Raw genomic sequence first — 18,648 nt, 5'->3', positions numbered from 1 at the left:
AATGCTTATATTAGTATTCCTATATTTACAAGTAACAATTATTATAAAAGCCTTTGCCCATAAAATCTCTTTGCATGAATATGCATCATGGATCTAAGTAAAGATGAAAACAGCACTGTTTAGTGCCTGGAGTAAAAGTTTTGAGGCAGGAACTCATAAATTCTAATCTCATTTGTAATTCACTTTGGGTAAGTCATTAACCTTGTTTTGGCTTCCTGTAGGTCCCTCCTAATGAAATTGAACTCAAATCTGTCATAACGAAGCATACGAGAGAAGAAAGCAGCAGATAGAAAGTACACTTAGCAATAATAAATACAATTTCTGGTATGAGAGGCAAATGGAGGCCAGGTGTGACTCCCTGGGTAGTGTGATAACCACTATTCCAAGCAAGAACAAATCTGGTCACCATTTGAGTAAAACAAGGATTAGGAGAAACAACCATCAGTCCTAAAATACCTGCCAAACCTATAAAGAAAAAAATATGCACTCAGAAGAATAAAAATCCCACTTTTCTTTATTAACCATAAAATAAAAACAGGCGTAGAACCCAAACCCTACTTCCGCTGAAGCTGTGTCACTGACACCAACGGTGGCAGAAGGCATTTCCTGCACCTAACTTCTATACATTGTTTTTGCCAGAAATCTAGTTTTGGAATTCTAGAATCTTTGTCAACCTGAGGATGAAGTGAACCCCAGGATCCTGAACCCCAGGATCCAGCAGATGCACAGGGGACTGCCAAACTAAATTTCTTAAATAAAAAATATTCTACTTGGGCAAATAAGGAGAAATAGTTCATCAAAAAAGCAAAATCAAATATGTCATAAATTCCCCAGTGACTTCTCAAAACCTTTACTGCTTTAGTAGGAATACAGACCACAGTGTAGCATCTGAACATTGTTAAAAGATGCAGACCACACAAAGAGTTCAACAATACTTCCTTGGGAGAAAATATTATTGCTCCCAGTACTAGTCTCTTTGACCATATGTGTTGGTGGTTTAAGGAAACGTTTTTCCCTCTTTAGGAAAAGACTAGATCATTTCATTAATCCAAGATAATATGATATTTTACTTGGAGACATATTTTGTCATCACTTGCACAATGTTTTGTTAAATATACCCAAGTAAGCTCTGAGCAAATCAATGTACAGTATGAATTTCTCCAATCAAGACAAAGCCCAATGCAGAAAGATATCACAATCTCACTCTTAGAGATCATGGGAGTTTAAATTACAGATGGACTATCATTTTAGGAGGTTTTTAATAAAAACCTTTATACTTGTATACAAATTGCCTGACATTAATCAAAGAAAATAGATCTTCAAACAAGGATGATCCTTTGAACAAAACATTTTAAGTCAGTGACCCTGGGAGGAGGCAGTAAGGAAGGCAGTAAGTCTTTCAGATGCTGTACAAAGCTTGGTTATGGAACAGTTCACTAAGTGAAACAGACTTCCTTCTCTGTTTTCATCCTTTAAAAATCGACTTTCTTACCAACAAAAATTGCTTCCCTTGGACTAATAGATAGTTCTACTGTTACTCATTTACCTTGAACAGGAGCTCTGAAGGCAGTGAACCTTTTGAAAGGTGTGCTATATGTATCCTTTTCTGTTATCATTTGCATTATTCTTTTTTCATTCTATCATTATTTTTAAAGGCAGTTAATGCAAAGAGCGTAACAATCTTGTTTATGAGGAAAATATTATTCAACATAATAAAAACCTTGCTATATGATCCATTTTCCACCTCATACATATATTTCACCACAGATAATGACATCTGGAGCTATGAAGTATATACAGGCCCTGATCCAAAAGCTTTTGAGAACAGCCTACGTTAATTTCAATTGGCCCTGGACTGGGTCCCTAACCTATACCATATTGGCTCTTTATTTCATACATAATTAATATCAGAAGAAGTTTCTTGGTAACAAAAGGTATACAATGATTCACCAAGGATCCTGAAAAGTTCAATTTTTAGCCTTTTATTCAATAGGAAAACAACATGATATGTGAGCAACCCTGATTTACCACTGCTTTTCAGTGTTAATTCACGCTACCTTTCAGGAGCTCATTTTATTTTTACATAACTATTCCTAGCATGTCCCATCATTTAAATGCCAAACTAGCAACAAGAAATACAGACAAATTAATTCCCTTGTACCTTTTATATAAATTCCAGCTGTGGTCATCATTTTCTTAGCTTATAAGAGAATGTCTCTTCCTGTTCTTGTGCCTTTTCTTTTTAATAGTAATGGGTGCTGTACTTGAGAACGGTTATTGAAAAAACACTTTACACCTTCCTGTTGTAGAACAAAGCAATCATTATTATGGAATCATAGAATAGTTTGGGTTGGAATGGACCTTTAAAGGCCATCTACTTCAATCCCGTGCAATGAGCAGGGACATCTTCAACTAGATCAGGTTGCTCAGAGCCCCGTCCAACCTGACTTTGACCGTTTCCAGGGACGGGGCATCCACCACCTCTCTGGGCAACATGAGTCAGTGTTTTGCCACCCTTATTGTAAAAAATTTTGATTCGTATTGTATCTTGCCTTTCATCATATTATGGACTGACCCTTCAGGCAAAGTTCTCTTACAGTTACTCACTTGTCCTTCTGACATTAGTGGGATTACTCACATGAATAAACAGAATGGGATTTAGCCTTTGCCTTATACTGATTATGATAACCCTTGGTCTGTAACATAGAACTGACCATTGAATTCAGTCAGTTGTAAAAACCACCTTTGTGTTTTTACTGCACCAAATCTGGCCCAATGTATTTCAGGTATAATACGCTTGACACTGGAGGGGAAAAAATAACAAACAAAAAACTCAAAACACACACAAACATGAAAAAGCCCAGAAAACAAACACTGAATAAGAAAAACTACCTAAATCCTAGACTACATTCCTTAAAAGCTGAACATGAATATGCTTCTCTTTACAAACACTTTGTTAGCCAAACAGTAATTCCAGTCTGCCAATATTTAAATGTTTAGCATGACTGTACTTTGATTTAATGCTACCTGTAGGCAAATATGGATTCTTGTCAATCTTCAACTCACCATGACTACATAAATTAAGCCTTCCTCTTTACTACATCCAAAATAAACTTAACTGAAAAAGCACCAGTCTATCTCAAGAAACATCTTGCATACAGAAAATTTCAGCCAGCATACAAGTAATACCAGTTTTCGCAGATCTTAAGACTGCCTCCTGATTTAACTGTATATCTAGGTCCTTTTTTCCTCCCAGAATAAGGGGCCAAAGGATATAGGAAGGTATGAGGGCTACTGCTATTACAACAGAGACTACGCAGGATATAGCCTAATGATGTCATGTCAGGGATGGAATAGATTTCATATTCTGAGGCTAAAACCCTGCTTGTTTCAATAGAAAACCACTGTACCTTTATAAGCAACAATGCTCTACCTCTCCTGACCTTGGCAAAAGATGTAGTAAGTGTCATCAAACCATTTGGCCTTTGAAGTACTTGCACTACGTGAAGTCCTTTTGAGCGTACAGCTCACCTATTCGTACTTGTCAGCACCTTTGTTCAATACATACTGATTTGAGTCCATAAACTATCTAGCGCTTGAAGTCATATTGCTTAAGGCACAGTTCAGTAGCTCAGGAGACCGGCCGATTCTCAGTAAGGCATTCTTTAAAATCAAAAGTGTAAAATACAACAGTAGTTTTAAAGTATCAAAATTTTTATGAATTTCTTTTTGCACCATATTTTAGTCCTTGAAACATGCAAGAAATTCCCTTCATCACATTATCATGTAGACATTGAATGATAATGTTTCCTTGGAATGACTAAACTCACTAACAAAATCACTGCTTTCATACAACACATTTTATACTTTTTTATCAAAAAATGTTTAAGTGGTGTTGAAACTCACCTTCATTACCAAAATTCTTCTAATGACATGATCAATAGCCCCACAATCTAAATCGTTCTGTTGTTCAAAGAGAAAAATATTCTTTCTCAGGAGAAACAGCTTTAATAATTTCAAGATGTTATTGGAATAAAGGCTACTGGCTTGACTAGCCATTCTACTTGGCAAGTCCTTGTAACCAGTGTTCACCACACCCTGATGAGAAAGAAAAATAAATAGTTGTCAAAGCTTTCATGTACTGGAAACTTTTCACATGTTCTCCACAGATCTGATGCCTGTTTTATACATGCTAGTAAATCAAATTTGCATATTACTGCAGACACGAGTTGCTAAAGCTTTCTTTTACAAGTTGAGGATTCTGTTTAAAACTAATAGCTTACTCTGATGCATGACCAGAGAAAGTCAGCAATTTTGTCAGGAAGCCAGAGACTAAATGAGCTGGGAGGCCAGTTGGGGAACTGGTTACAAAACCATATGGTGCTTATTTTTGAGAATAAGAAATAACTACTTCTTCAAATTTGAAAACACCTCATGATTGTCTGATAAGAATCACATTGCACAATGTGTTTCACAGATTAACTGCACTCCAGTCAATCCCAAGGAAGAAGATAGAGATACCTTCAAAACTTAAATTCTTTGCAAGTACATCTGGATTAAGATCATGTTTCTTTAACATCCCTTCACATTATTATGAATGCAGAACATCAAAAACCCACAAAAGAATTCTAATGCCATGCTCTGAAAACAACTTATATTGAATTCTGATCTTGAACGCTGTACCCTAAATTATTGTTTCTTCTTTCATTGTATCATTCCAGGATAGCCATCTGGGCATTACAGTTGCCAGTTCATCCCATATGCAGCCACACATTTTAGCTTCAATACACATCCTGGAGTAAGTCATGACATGATGTCAAGTATGGCAGCCACAGAAGTCAATACAAGGTAAAAATGAAATATTTTTAGCTGGAATGTTCTTTTCACCTAGTTTTCCAGAATAGGCCAATGCATGTATCTAATACTTGGAGGACAGTGAAGACTGCAAGCATTCTGCTATTGCTTTATATTTCACTTCCCAAGTTGGTTCCTGATGAGAGACTTCTCAGGTAAATTCCCACACACTGAAATAACAACATTTTTAATTGCTTCAAGTAATGGGTCTTTACAAAGGAAAACTAATAACACAGAACCAGAAAGAGGGCAAAATTGCAGCATTATAGTTACTACTGAAGAGGAACAGAATAGCAGGTGCATAGAGGATATTTCTCAGGCACAATTTGTATTTGTTTTCACACTACGAGACTCTCACAACTTGGGTAAGTTTTTCACTATGTAAGCTGGGCATTTAAATTAATAGATTTAACAAACCTGTGAGCCCTATGGCATATATGCAGGCCTTCTGTGTACCTAAAGCCCACAGCTCCACCAACACAAACATAGTGCAAGATGGGACACGCAGTCTAGGTAGCCCACGTGGAGAGGAGAGGCAACCAATACCCAAACTGTTGATTATATGTTACATTAGATCAGTTCAGGCACATACAACCTGACTCAGAACAAAATACTTGGAAATGGTTCAATAACAGGAGTCTTTAAATTTGCAAGATCTACATAAAATCTAAGTATTTCAATTCAAAATTTCAACAGAAAACTAGCAGAATAATTTCTCCCCGCCAGAGAAAAGGGTCTAACTAGGCTTTTCCAGTTAAGAGAAGATGATGATAGCAAATTTATTCTCAGCTCTGCTAAACAGAATTATGCAGACTTAACTATCCTTAATCAGGCCCCAATATTACAAATTTAAAACAGTTTTGGCAACCAATTTAGCAGAAAGCTGGAGATGCAAAACAAAAAATAAAAAATCAAGAGACAAAGCTAGGCCCTCCTAGAAGAACAGTGTAGGCTAACAAGTCTATGAACATTTGATATCATCAGTTTTATGATGCTTGTCTTACAATTCTTCAAGTTTTAACTGCTAGAACCAGATCACTACAGAAAAATAATCTTCCATTGAAAAAGAAAAATATGACTAAAGAAATAAGTTGGAAATGTGCCCCCTGAAGAGATAAATAAAAGAAAAAGTCTAAGATTGATTACAACTTCACACATTTTGAAAATGGTCTCCCATCTTCTTAAGTATATCATGACTTCAGACTGCGCTGTTCTGAAAAAAACCCCAACTGGTAAAGCTTGAATTGTCTAGACAATACTCTAATATATGCTCTGGCAGCAGACTTTTATATCATCTTACCAGTATAAAATGCATGATTTTTCTTTCCCAGATCACACCTGAACTTAGTCTTCATCTAAAAACAATATTCCTCTGAATGGTAATCCGTTAAAGTTTACCATTCATATTGTAAAATAGTGACACAGAACTTTTTTTCATATTGAAATTAAACAAATCTCTAAATTGATCTTTCTCCTTTTCTATATTTGGAAGTAGACATTCAAAATTCTTGTTAATAAAGCTCTAGGGATTAATTAATAAGGGCATTTATGGATATAATTGTTAAAAATGATGTTACCATGCTTATAAAAGTCACAACACATAAAACATTCAAAGATGGAACGGTGTCTGGATAATATTCCAATTTGTGGTTTCATTACTTATGAAAGACTCTGCTTTGTTATCCTAGAACACATTGGTAAGGATTCCATGACAAACTTCAGCAGTGTCTTCAAAGACAGTCAAGTCTTTATTACTATAACATCTATTACTTTTTCATTTGTTAGAGCAACACTGACATTATTTGTACTTTCTCTGGACATCAATTATTTCTAAATGCTGATGTATAATCAACACACCTTACAAATGTAAAGTTCTACAGGATGAGTAATTTCTACTTTACCTCCAGCCTCAGCTCCATAATTACTGATCATTCTCTCAGTAACTCCACCATACTCGTAGTGATTAGACTCTTAGTGATTAGAATTGGACCTTTCTTCACCAATTTCATGTTTAAGAAAGCAAACCAAGCAAGCTTAATAATTCTTACTAGAAATATAGAGGGTACATGGGGAGATACATAATACACACTGGGTGCTTTCAGAAGTGTAAAATATTAATCACATTTAATATGAATTGAAAATTACTAGGAAATAATGAGCAAAGAAGGAAATACTCTAAACCATTGCATAAGAATGAAATCAAACCTAATCCTGAAGCCTTTACTCATTAATAGTTTTAACTACATATCTAGATACACACATATTAATTAACAACATATGTTTAGAATTGCAGTACGAACCATCACTGCTACAATACCAAGGTCCCAACTCAATCTCGTAATGCAGAGGAACAGCTGTTTTTGTGCAGATATCCATTTTATTTTTATGAGGGCCAGGTGACACAGTCCCCCGACATCGATATAGCATCAGAGCCCAATCACATCTACACAACTGTCTCAATAAAATGCAAAAAAAAAAAAGGCATTTCCTGATGACAAGTAAACAGATTCCCAAAGGATGTGAGAAGAACCACAGAAGTTCAGTTGCTTGGGACACAAACTTGACTATTCAAATAAAAAGGGACTGTAGTTAATGGATTACACTGGCAGAGGAATGGACTAAATGACGTAACAGGGTTTTCTATCCTAAATAATTATGATTTGTTTTCCAGTTTTTGAAAGTTTGAATATGAAGCAGTTTGACAGGCAGGAAGATGGAATCTATAGCAGAATGCCAGCTAGAAGCCTTAGGAGGAATAACACCATGTACCAGTATAGGCTTGGGACCAATGACTGGAAAGCAGCTTTGTAGAAAAAGACCTGGGGTCTTTGTGCACACCACATTGACCATGAACCAGCAATGTGCCCTTGTGGAAAAGGTGGCCACCAGCACCCTGGACATAAATTGCAGTGTTAACACGTGAGCACACAATTAATGCACCCATGAACACCCAATTATTACATGCATGAGTGCCTAATTAGTTCATGTGTGAGCACTGTAGTGAGCATAAATTGCAAGGTTTGGTGGCAGGGGCTGCAGAGGTGACCTGAGCAGAAGGCCATGAACCGCCCTGTGCCATCCAGTTCCAGCTGGCTCTGAAACCCATGTAAACACCATCTCACACCCCAAAAGCTGCCAGAGCAGCACATGGCACCCCTACTCACATGTGAGCAGGAGCTGCTAAGGTGGGAGATGTGAGGACGTATAAAGAGACACATGGGGTGCTGAGGAGACAGGCACCCAGTGAGACACTCTTGGAAGCAGGCATTCCATAGCAAAGGGAATTCCATACCTGAAGGAATCATGGCCCAAGGATGACCCATGCTGGGGCAGGGGCAGCTGTGAGGGACGGGTCAGAAACAGTTGCACAGAACCCCACGCTCAAAGGAATTGGGATGGCCTTAGAGAAAATGAGGAAAGTTGAGACTAGGAAGAAGGGAGGAGGATGATTATGTTTGTCTTAAGTTGGGCCTGGGAAGCAGGGAAGAAGCATACTTAAGGTTTTTTTAATTATGTTCTCTTTCTGAATACTCAAATCACTAATTTGAAGTTTGTGTTAACTAGCAATAAATTAAGTAAAAATTCTGCAAGTTATTGCCGGTGACAGAGAAAACTGGCAGATTTTTTTCTATGAGCATCCTTCAGGGCAAAGGACAGCAGAACTTTGACCAGAATATTTTATAAAGTGTTAAGCAGTGTTCTAGATTCTAAGCCATATTTTCTTACTTTATCTGGTATCAAATCCCCTGACAGCAACTCCCATTGCTTTGGCAGCTCCTGCTGCAGCCAGTCCAGCAACGCCACCACCAATTATCAGCATCTAGAGAGATCAAACAGATAGTAAAGTGCATTCTATGTTCACTTATTCCATCACATGCTGTGTCTGCAGTATGCCTTATCTTCAAAAGCACTTGAACTTTAAAGAGCATCAGAGGCTAAAAACTGTAAGTACTTCAGGGAAGTAAAAAAAAAAAAATCTTATCTCAACAATGGAACATAGTTAAACAGCTGGTTTAGGCTATAAAAGCAGGTGTCATCTGTAAAAAAGGTGCCATATGTAGGAAATAAGATTGAAATAAGTTTGAAAAACATAAAGTTAAACAAAACCTGACTAGGGCCACTTTTTCTGTTCCACAGGACACAGACCTTAACTCAAACTTTAATAACAACGGATTTAACCCTATTTGTTCAGCTATGCAAATATATTCCTTCACTATAGCTTTTCTCAGATATGAATTCTAACGGGTATGCTGAAATGGGTATCAGAAGCCAGAGTTCAGTCTCAGAATGACAAAATACACTGTGTTAAGATCCTTAGAAAAAACAACCAACAACGAGTATCCTTCTGAGGTATAACATGATTTAAGATATTTTTACACTTAAAATAATTGCGATTGATTGAGCGTTTACCAAAAATAAATGAAAAACCCAAGACAGGACTAAAACATACATTCACCTACAAACTTCAGTTGCCCCTGGCTGTACTGCATTAAGGTGGGTGAGAACAGACAGGAGAAGTCCTTCGTGTTAGTTTCCCACCAAGCAGAAGCAGATCTAGTACAGCGTCCTTTTTGGGACCATCCTGTGAACAATCTGATCCTGACCCTTTGGGGAAGTCTTAAAAGGTTCTAATCAGGAAAATTCTGCATTCAGAAATGCTCAAATGAAGTTAAATCAACTTTTACAGGATGGCTCAAACATCTAAAGCCAGTACCATCCAGCAAACCCAAATAATATCACAAGAAATCAAACACTATTAGCTATCTTTTAGAAGGGTGACATGGGAGAGCTGAACTGCTTTGTTACACTAGTAATCTAGCTTTCCAGGGCAAAATTTTACTGTCATTATCAGTTGTAGCAACTGTACCTTCACAGGAGAAACTTGTCCTGCTGCCGTTATCTGACCAGTAAAATCCCTGCCCAAAGGATTAGATGCCAGCACTACTGATTTGTATCTGTAACATGTAAACAGATAACATTGTTGATAGGTAGTGATAAGATCAGAAAACATTCAAGTATCCACACCAAAAATATGCCATGAAATATCACACTCCCTTAGAGTTCCAATCTCAGTATACAAATTACAGAAGCAGAGCCAAAACCTCTTGAGAAAAATACACAAACCAAATCAATTAGATAATTAATAGAAGCCTCATAACTACAATAGCATAATGGACATCTTAAAACAATAGATTTTGAAACAGTATATTCAAGTGTTATTCCAATTTATACCAGTGGCTTGAAAATGAAATGCTTGATGGAGGACAAATACTGGGAAAAGAATGCATACCAAAGGTGGTGACTCATAGTATAAAGTGCTTCTTGCAAATGCAATATTTGAATTATTTATTTTTAATTCTGTGGATCAGCTGACATGCCTATACTTGACTGTCATCCCACTTGCACAGAATGTGGACAGTGCACAGGGCTGCTCATAACTATTCCAGGAATTTACAGCACAGATTCCCTTGCTAAATTAACAATAAACTTTACATGAACTGGAAAACAGGACAAACCTTCCAGTTACCTTCAAAATGAAGCATGTTTGAAACACAAGCTGCATTCATAGTTATGTGCTGCTTAAGCGTTCCTGTACAACTTATCTCTCCCAATAAAGCTATTGCTCAAAAATCTCTTCAATTTATTGTTCTTTGTTCAGAGAACAGGAGGTGGCCCAGAAAATATTCACTAAAATGCTGTCTTGTATCAATATTTTGTAGCTATATGGACCACACTAGAACAAAGAATATATCTTTGTTACAGCAGGCCTTTTTGTTAGCAACATTCAATACTCATGGAGGTTTTGGTGGGTGGGTTTTGAGGGTTTTTTTGGTTGTTGGGGTTTTTTTGGTTGTTGGGGTTTTTTTGGGGGGGTGTGTTTGTTTGGTTTTGATTTTGTTGTTTTGTTGGGTTTTTTTTTACTTATTGGGGAATTAAGGAAAGAATCACTGATTTCTTCAAAAGTGCTGCAGGTATCCCGTAATTTGAAGGCATAATTTGGAGGGAAGTTGCTGTTGTTTTGAGCTTGTTTTGTTAAAGAAAGATTTTCAGGCTAGTTAACTATGTGTTTCTTAATGCTTTATAGTATTTGGCCAAAAGGCCAAGCAACTTCAAGATTTTGCTTAGAAAAACTGAACACTGGGAGAACTCTTTTTCCATTTTTATTGTTGGGGTGTGTTTTTTTACTTAAAAATTTTTCTCCTTTTTTCAATGTTTAAAATAAAACTAAGCTGGGCATGGAGTAAAATCCTCCTTATCCTAAAAGGTAACAGATCTAAAACCAGATTAAGATCAGTGATCTAAATGCTGTAGCAGGGTGCATCCAGTGCAACTCTCCCAATTCCTTGGATAAAGATGCCAGAGAAGTTGGTCCATTGTCAGTAATGCAGGGTAAGATAGGCAGTCAATTCTGTGAATTCTTATACAACTCTACAAAATTAGTATTTTGTAGCTAACAGTGAGTGATAATTTTTCCTCCTGAAGTTAATGGCAGAATTTCTACTGGCTTCACTAAAGTGAAATTTCACCCAGTGGAAGGAAATAAAAGACTGGCAAAGATTAGAATTGCTAATACCCAAGTTGAGCCAAGACAAGACAGTCATTGTATACACATGCTTTCTATATTAGTCAAAAAACTGTTTTTCTTCTGTGGGTACCATCTGCTTCACTGTCACAGCCATACAATCCTGAGGTAATAAGTTATTTTGGTCTACAGGCAAATAAAAGGATAAATGTTAAAAACAAATATTTTAAGAGAAGTTGGTATAAATAAATAAAAAAATGAACATTTAGGGCCCTGTGTTAGAACACTGGACAGAAATCAGAGAGCTTGACACTAGGTTAATTAAATTTAAATAGCTTCAGAAAAAGAGAGAGAATGTGCAACAGGAAAATACCATTCATCTTTGTAGCCAGATTGCTTAAGTTTACCAGAGCTGTCATCGAGACCTTTTAGAGACTAGTTTCATGATTTTGTTTATGGTTCTGTAACGAGAAACAATATTGACTGCTGACATTATCATGGCTTGTAATTTTTCCCACCCTTAACTTCACTGTGGCTGACTACATGAAAAGTTATTTGTTTACCTTCATGTCCTGCAACAAAAGAGAAAAATACCCCTTTTAATAAGATAAGAAGGTGCAACTAAAGGGCACAATCTAAGTCATGAGGTCCAGTCTCCTTCAATTGCAAACACCACACATAATCCCTATCATAAACATAATTTGGCTTTGGAAACAGGTAAGTAGGAAATGTTTCTTAGTAAAGGTAATTTAAAGTGTGAGGTCACAGCCATAATTTCCTTACAGAGATACAAATGAAGGAGCAAATCTACTGAACCAAACTGTTATGCTGTGGGTGAAGGTCTTTCTTCATATCTGATCCAATTCAAACCTTACTGAAGTCAGGTGAAAGCTGCACAAAGTTGGAAAGATGAGTAGATTTTTATTTTTTTTTCCACATGTACAGGACAAAGTCTTGTTTTGTGTCTCTAGAGATGTAGGAATGCTATATATATATATTCATCACAAGAAAGCCTGTCATTTAGATTATTATTCTACTGGGTCAATCTTATTCCAAGAGGGAAAAATTACTGGTAGATGATTCTCGATGATTTCCTGAAAGCATGGAGGGCCAAACCAGGTAGGATGCACACAATAAAGCAACTTCTTTCCATCCACCTGCAAGTAGGCATGGGTCACAGAAAAATGCTTTGCATCATTGTGCTGAGCCTGCCAACCAGAGTCAGGGTTAGTACTTACACAAAAGTCTCACTGTCACCTCTGTCTAGAGCTAGTTCCATCAGAATTAGAGTGAGGTTTCTTATTGGGATGATGTAAGAAACCTTGACATTAGAAAACTTAAATCGCAAGATATTAACCATGTCTCTTCTTCGCTGCCACATTCTTAAACCAGCATCCCAATATAGTTCCAGCTCCCTCAAGTGTAGGATGTGAGGCTGAGGATCGAGATAAATACTGGCAACTGAACTTCATTGGAAACCAGTGGTGACAGCACTGTGGCAGTAAAGTGGGAATAGAAGAATATGATGAAGATTTAATTTCTCTTAACTCTTTTCTCCTTGGCAAGTCTAAGCCCGCATATACATGGCATATAGCATAAACATGCACATGATGACACAGAGTTATAATGGAATTGAGACAGGGTTAGTGTGAAAGCTGATGAGATCTCAAGCATTTACAGGGTACTCCAAAGAGTAATAGCATGAGAATACAGGTATCCGAGAAAATGAACCAATTCTCTCCTTTGATAGTAGCTTAGTGTTCACCTCTAGTGAGGAAGAGAAGGGAGGACAAATTGCTGCTGTACAGACTGCAGTAAGTGCCAAAACTTTTTGATAAATGGCTCTCCTCTAAAGCAACATGAGATCTTGGTTTGAATTGTTGTTCAGATTTAAAGAAAGCAAACTACTTACGGTTTGATTGATCTTCAGTCCCTACATGTCCCTTTGCTAGACGTACTATGATAAAGGCATTAGCCTCCGAGTACATCAGGCCAGCTGTACCTTATTCTTAAATTTAGTCAAGATTTTAAAAACTCTTGCATAAAAATATAGGTTTGGGATTTTTTTACAATTTAACACAAAAAGTCAAGTCTATTGTTTACTGATTCTCAAGACACTTAGATATCCAAGTCCTGAACAGGTTTTGCAGAAACAAAATCCCAGGGAAGAGTTGTTTCTCTTTTCCATAGAGGATGTTAACAGCTAAGCAGGAGTGGCCCAAGGATCCTTCTTGCTATGAAAGGGCACTTAACTTTTTCGGATATATATAGAGCAGAAAAGAAATGCATAAAATTACTTTGCTACAGCATGTTAAGCTTGATGTGGAAAACAGAGGACTACATTCACTCTGTACCTCCACAGTGGAATGCTATGATATCATAAGCAGTGATATGAAAAACTGCTTTCAGATGATTTCTGAATAAAACATCAGTGGTAAGGCAGCAAGTGGCAGGGAAAATGCCTTGTTCAATGAAGCACTTATGCGTCTGATATCTTTAGCAAATTGATTCTGCTTGAGATGAACTGGTTCAAGTTTTAAACCATTTCAATATGTAGCCTATGTAAGTAAATAATTGGTTCAGTATTTAAACTAGTTGTTTGTGTTTTGGTTTTGTTGGGGTTTTTTTAACGAGTTCCTTATAGAAAGCTAAATGGCTTTGCAATCAGTTCCAAATCTGAATCGTTTCAAAATGTGTCTTATACTGAATGACAACGCGTCTTGACTGTTTGGTCAGTAATGCAATGTGATACTATGTGGGGAGGCAGAGTTCAAAACTAGCAGGGAGAATTTTGCACCTTTAGTTGTCAGAGGCTGCAAGTTTAGGAAGGGTGAGATTATTTTAACCAGTTCATACTGTCCCCAGGGCCAGGCCTCAAAATAAATGCAGCAACTTCAAAGACAGTATTACAGGTTCCACTCCAAGCTGAAGACAATCCTGTTTGCATGTTGTGATGAGTTCACACTTTCCTTTGCAAACAATCTTATATTGCACTCGTGCTTATGTGAGAGAATATCATGGAAAAATAATAAAAAGTGGTATGTTAAAGCTATGCCAAATATAAGACACATTTATTGTGCTGTCGATGGAATTTCTTACCATATGTCTCAATGGATTTACTAAAGTGAGTTTAGTTTTATACCTATAACAGCTATAATTCTTAGAAAGGGTATGTATAGCCTATTTTAGAAAAAGAAAGAGTGATGCTTAAGCATCAGAAAAAAAGAAAACAAGATACATGAGCCCTAAAAAAAAAGTTCAACCTTTTTGGTAAAGTGGTTGAAAACATTTCTTTAGGACCACTTGTGTAAAGCAGAAGCCAAAAAGCAGGGGAGTATTCCTAAAGCTCAAATTGTTACAGTTTCTAAACTGACGCTCACATTTACCTGACACAGATTAGGTTAATTCAGTTCCTTTTTCACTCTCTCCTTTGGGTTGTGCTGGGTGCCCCAACTGGTAAGGAAAACAATCCTTTGCTAGCTCTGTTTTTACTTCATGTAGACAGTATTTCAGCTGGTTCTTCCTCTTGCAATGACCGTCTGGAAAGCAGGCTCTAGAAACTGCCAGCATTGCTCTAGTCTCCCTTCTGAGATAATTCTACCTGTCTGGTAAAAAAGGACAAACAATAGCCCAGTATGATCTGGTACGCAAGAATAATAGTAGTGCACTGTCATTGTCTGGTAGTACTCTGCAGACGTCATGCTAAGGGCATCATATCCTTGAGCGACTTAGTCCATTGCTAGAACTGTAGCTTTGCATTCAGTAAGTTTGTCAGGAGGACTTGGTTCTAATCCTCATTTTGATCCTTCCTAGATCCTCATTTAAGCTTGGACAGAAAACATATCATGATTGTTTAATTAAACATAGTAATAATAATTTAAGCTAGTATTAAGTCCAATTTAAGATTCAGCTTTAAATAATAATATAGAATCTTTTCCTTTGTGCTGCCATCTACTATGTTCTCAATATTACTAAGTATAGATGTAACAGACCCTGGCACAGGATTGAGGCTGTAGGACCAGCAATAGTAAACAAAAGTGGATCAAATTAGTCTGCATTAAGTGACCAGAATTCCACCAGTCGTGCAGGTGACTTATCTGGCTAAACAATACACAAGCTAAGAGATCACTAAGAGAATGGTCTGGGACATACGTAAAACAAGATCTCCAACGCGAAAGAAATTTAATAGAAGTCTACAGCATTGGCATACATAATATCCGTTCTTTACTGCAAATATATGAAGCTACCTCTTCTTGCTGAATGATTTCATACTATAGGTAATTCAACTAATGGTACAATTATGAAAAGAAACTTTGGATCTTCAGAATAAATATGGTTACATTATTCACATCAAGTGACAAACTTACCTTTAAAACAATACCTGAACCAAATATAGTTTTCACAACATTAATTACTGCTCCAGTTTCTTTGTATTGCTCAGTAGAGAACTTTGCTTCTTTGTCAGCGTTATGTTCCACTTACACTTTTATTTCTTGTTGTATTAAGGACTGGACACCCATAAGAGAGTCTGCAACCCACTTCTCACCTCTGCGTCTCTTTGGTAACTCCCACAACCAGGTCCTTATAGTAAACGCCTATAAAATAAAAGATACATCCAAATACAGACTTTACCCCCTAGTTCATATCAACCTAGTTTTTACTTAATTCCAAAGGCACAGATTGCATTTGAATACCCAATGGATGTCAGCAGACAAGTTTATCTAATTCCTTTATGAAGTTTGAAAGTTCCATCCATATACGAAATGCAGTAAATTTTTATGCGCATAAGTCATACTTAAAGATTATACTTAAAGTGCTATCACTGGCTGACCTTAGTGGGTTGGTTAGCGTGAGAGAAGGTGGCAGGATTGGGCCCCAAGTTTTCATAAATAACACAGAACATCTCCAGATGAACATTCCACTGTTAGTTTTTATAGTGCGCCTTCCACAGCCAGCCCACATGGTCTCACACACACATTCATAGATGCCAAAACAATAACAAATTAAAGTTTGGTTTATAAAAGGGCCTTGGCTCAGATGCTGCTTATACAAGTTTGCATGCCATTTACTCTGAAAAAGGTGTGGAACTGACCACAATGAGGTGACAACCTCAATTCCACTCACACATGAGGTGGGAAAACCAATAACAAAACTGCAGGATTAGGAAAGGACACTTTGTTTTTCCTGGCTTGTGTGTGAATAAACTGTGTTTTGTTAATAAAGAAATGAAGTCATTTTGTGAAGCAGACTAAGGAACATCTCTCTTTCCCCTTAGCCCATATATGCATATAAACATTTTTATATAAATATATAAAAGAAATATATAAATATATATGCCTGATTGTACACACATATCCATGCTTAACATGATGACCCACAGAAGGATGAAGTCCTTGATTGTTATTCTCCTCCCTTACTATCCCTTACAGGCAGTGGAAGATTTTCATTGACTTCACGTAAGCTGGTTTTCTAAGCCCTGGTTCAAGGACTACGTATCACACAAATCCCGCCTGTGCTTTCAAAACAGAGTTTAAGTGATAGAAGGGCTGCGTACTGCTTTCCTGAACTATTTAGATTTACCTTTATGGCTTGATCCTCCAGAATATCATCAAAACCCAATGCTGTCTGTTAAAGTAGTACGCACAGAAAAACAGGGACATGCCTTGAAAGATGAATCCATTTCATCCAAGAACTGCTCCTGTCCAATTCAACAGGAATGTTCTCACAAACGTCAGGTAGACCTGATATTTGGCCCCAAAATAGACTAATTAAATGAAGGAATCAAGTGTTTCACCACATCCATACCCACATCATTTCACAAAAGTTTTTTTCCACAAATAATGTTTTTCTTAAATACTATACACAATCAAATGCCTGATTGCATACATCTCATTAAAACTTGGTTGTCCCATAATTAACTCAGGATACCCCAAGCTATACATTAATTTCTAGCACAGATGCAAATACTAAAGCAGGCTTGCTTAAACATGCACCGTTAGTTCAATGCCAGAAAACATTCTACAAGAGATTACACAGACCAAACAGATACATGCAGCAGGGACATTTCTATTAGAAACACACTAAACAAAGCCATTTAGTACAGAGCATATTTTGCTCAAGACATATACACATGGTATTAGAGCAAAGCTGGGAACAACTCTAAGAACTCTAAGTGACACTAAGGAAGTAACTGCCAGTATTTATAATTCTACTAAGTATCATAATAAGTTCGTTGGAAAAATCTCAGTTCTATCCTGCATGTTTGTGCATGCTATTTTCAAGCCATTAAGATAAAACTAAAAGAAAATACTTTTTTTTTCATTAAAAAGGAAAACCTTTATACATAAAGTGCTACAGAAAATAGAAGCTTTTTGTTACAATCCTGGGAAGATACATAACCAACTGTTAAAGAAAGAAAATATGCTTCAAATACACTCCTCAAATTAATAGCTCTTCCCTGTCCTTCGGGAGGAAGGCAGTAATTCATCGCTATCAGCAATTACTATACACAGTGCACTTGCAGTATCTCAGTTGCTTGGTTAATGAGTAGCAGGTAAAGTAAGGCAAAACTTCCCTCTAATCCCTGCCCATTTACTCTAGGAAGGAATGAAATAAGCACAGAATACCTTCGATGCAAGATCTAAGTAATCCAAAGGAGAAGCAAACGCAGTTTCTGGAAGTGCTTAACCTATATCCTGTTCTACCCCATATGGTTAATGGAATTATACAAATATAAGAAACAAAAGATATAACCCACAGTAATTTTTGTATCCTAGATTCTTTTAAGATCAAACAGAAAACCACTGTTCTCATTTTCATTTATTTTTTTTATCCATAAGAACATTCTTAGTACTTTGCAAACTGGTTGCACAATATAGGGGGAACTGGTTTTCAGCACTAGCCTTCGATCTGTTGTCAATTCTACAGGCCATCTATATTGACTTCATTCTTTGATGTTATGACAGCACTACAGACTAGCAGCTGGCCTTCAAGAATCAGATTTGAGTTTTATATTGGAAACGGTATTTTCATTTATATAACAAATTTGAAAAGGCCGAATCCTCAAATCTCTTGCATGACCTATCACTGATTCAGAGTCATACAAGCAACTATGCTTATTACCTTAGAGTGAAATATTATTCTGAAAGTTTGTGCAGTATAGACCACATTGATAAAAAGCATTCTAAACCTGCTATTTTTGTCAATACAATTCTTCCCATAGCTGCTTTTGGGGGAAAAAAAACCTCATCTCGAAACCGAGAAAACCTTTA

General features: G+C 36.8%; 1 protein-coding gene across 2 annotated transcripts in view; it reads right to left on the bottom strand.

Annotated features, from left to right (window-relative positions):
- The window catches only part of LOC141748777 (NAD(P) transhydrogenase subunit alpha-like), a 58,655-nt gene that overhangs the window by 3,622 nt on the left and 36,385 nt on the right, over positions 1 to 18,648 (bottom strand). The window contains exons 1-3 of one of the 2 annotated variants that reach the window (XR_012589097.1): positions 9,722 to 9,811; positions 8,581 to 8,674; positions 3,907 to 4,098 (exon numbers count right to left, since the gene is read on the bottom strand). Coding sequence is in view for 1 of the 2 variants with exons in the window: in XM_074601349.1 (XP_074457450.1) it covers positions 8,582 to 8,674; positions 9,722 to 9,809; positions 15,924 to 15,972 (230 nt within the window). In the remaining variant the exon portion in view is untranslated. Of the gene's footprint in view, positions 1 to 3,906; positions 4,099 to 8,580; positions 8,675 to 9,721; positions 9,812 to 15,923; positions 15,973 to 18,648 lie in introns of those variants that run through there. The other variant, XM_074601349.1, reaches the window with a different exon arrangement.

Source organism: Larus michahellis, chromosome 9 (assembly GCF_964199755.1).
Source record: "Larus michahellis chromosome 9, bLarMic1.1, whole genome shotgun sequence".
NCBI lineage: Eukaryota > Metazoa > Chordata > Aves > Charadriiformes > Laridae > Larus > Larus michahellis.
The sequence above is the reverse complement of the archived record's forward strand: the minus strand, read 5'-3'. Positions and strand labels throughout refer to the sequence as shown.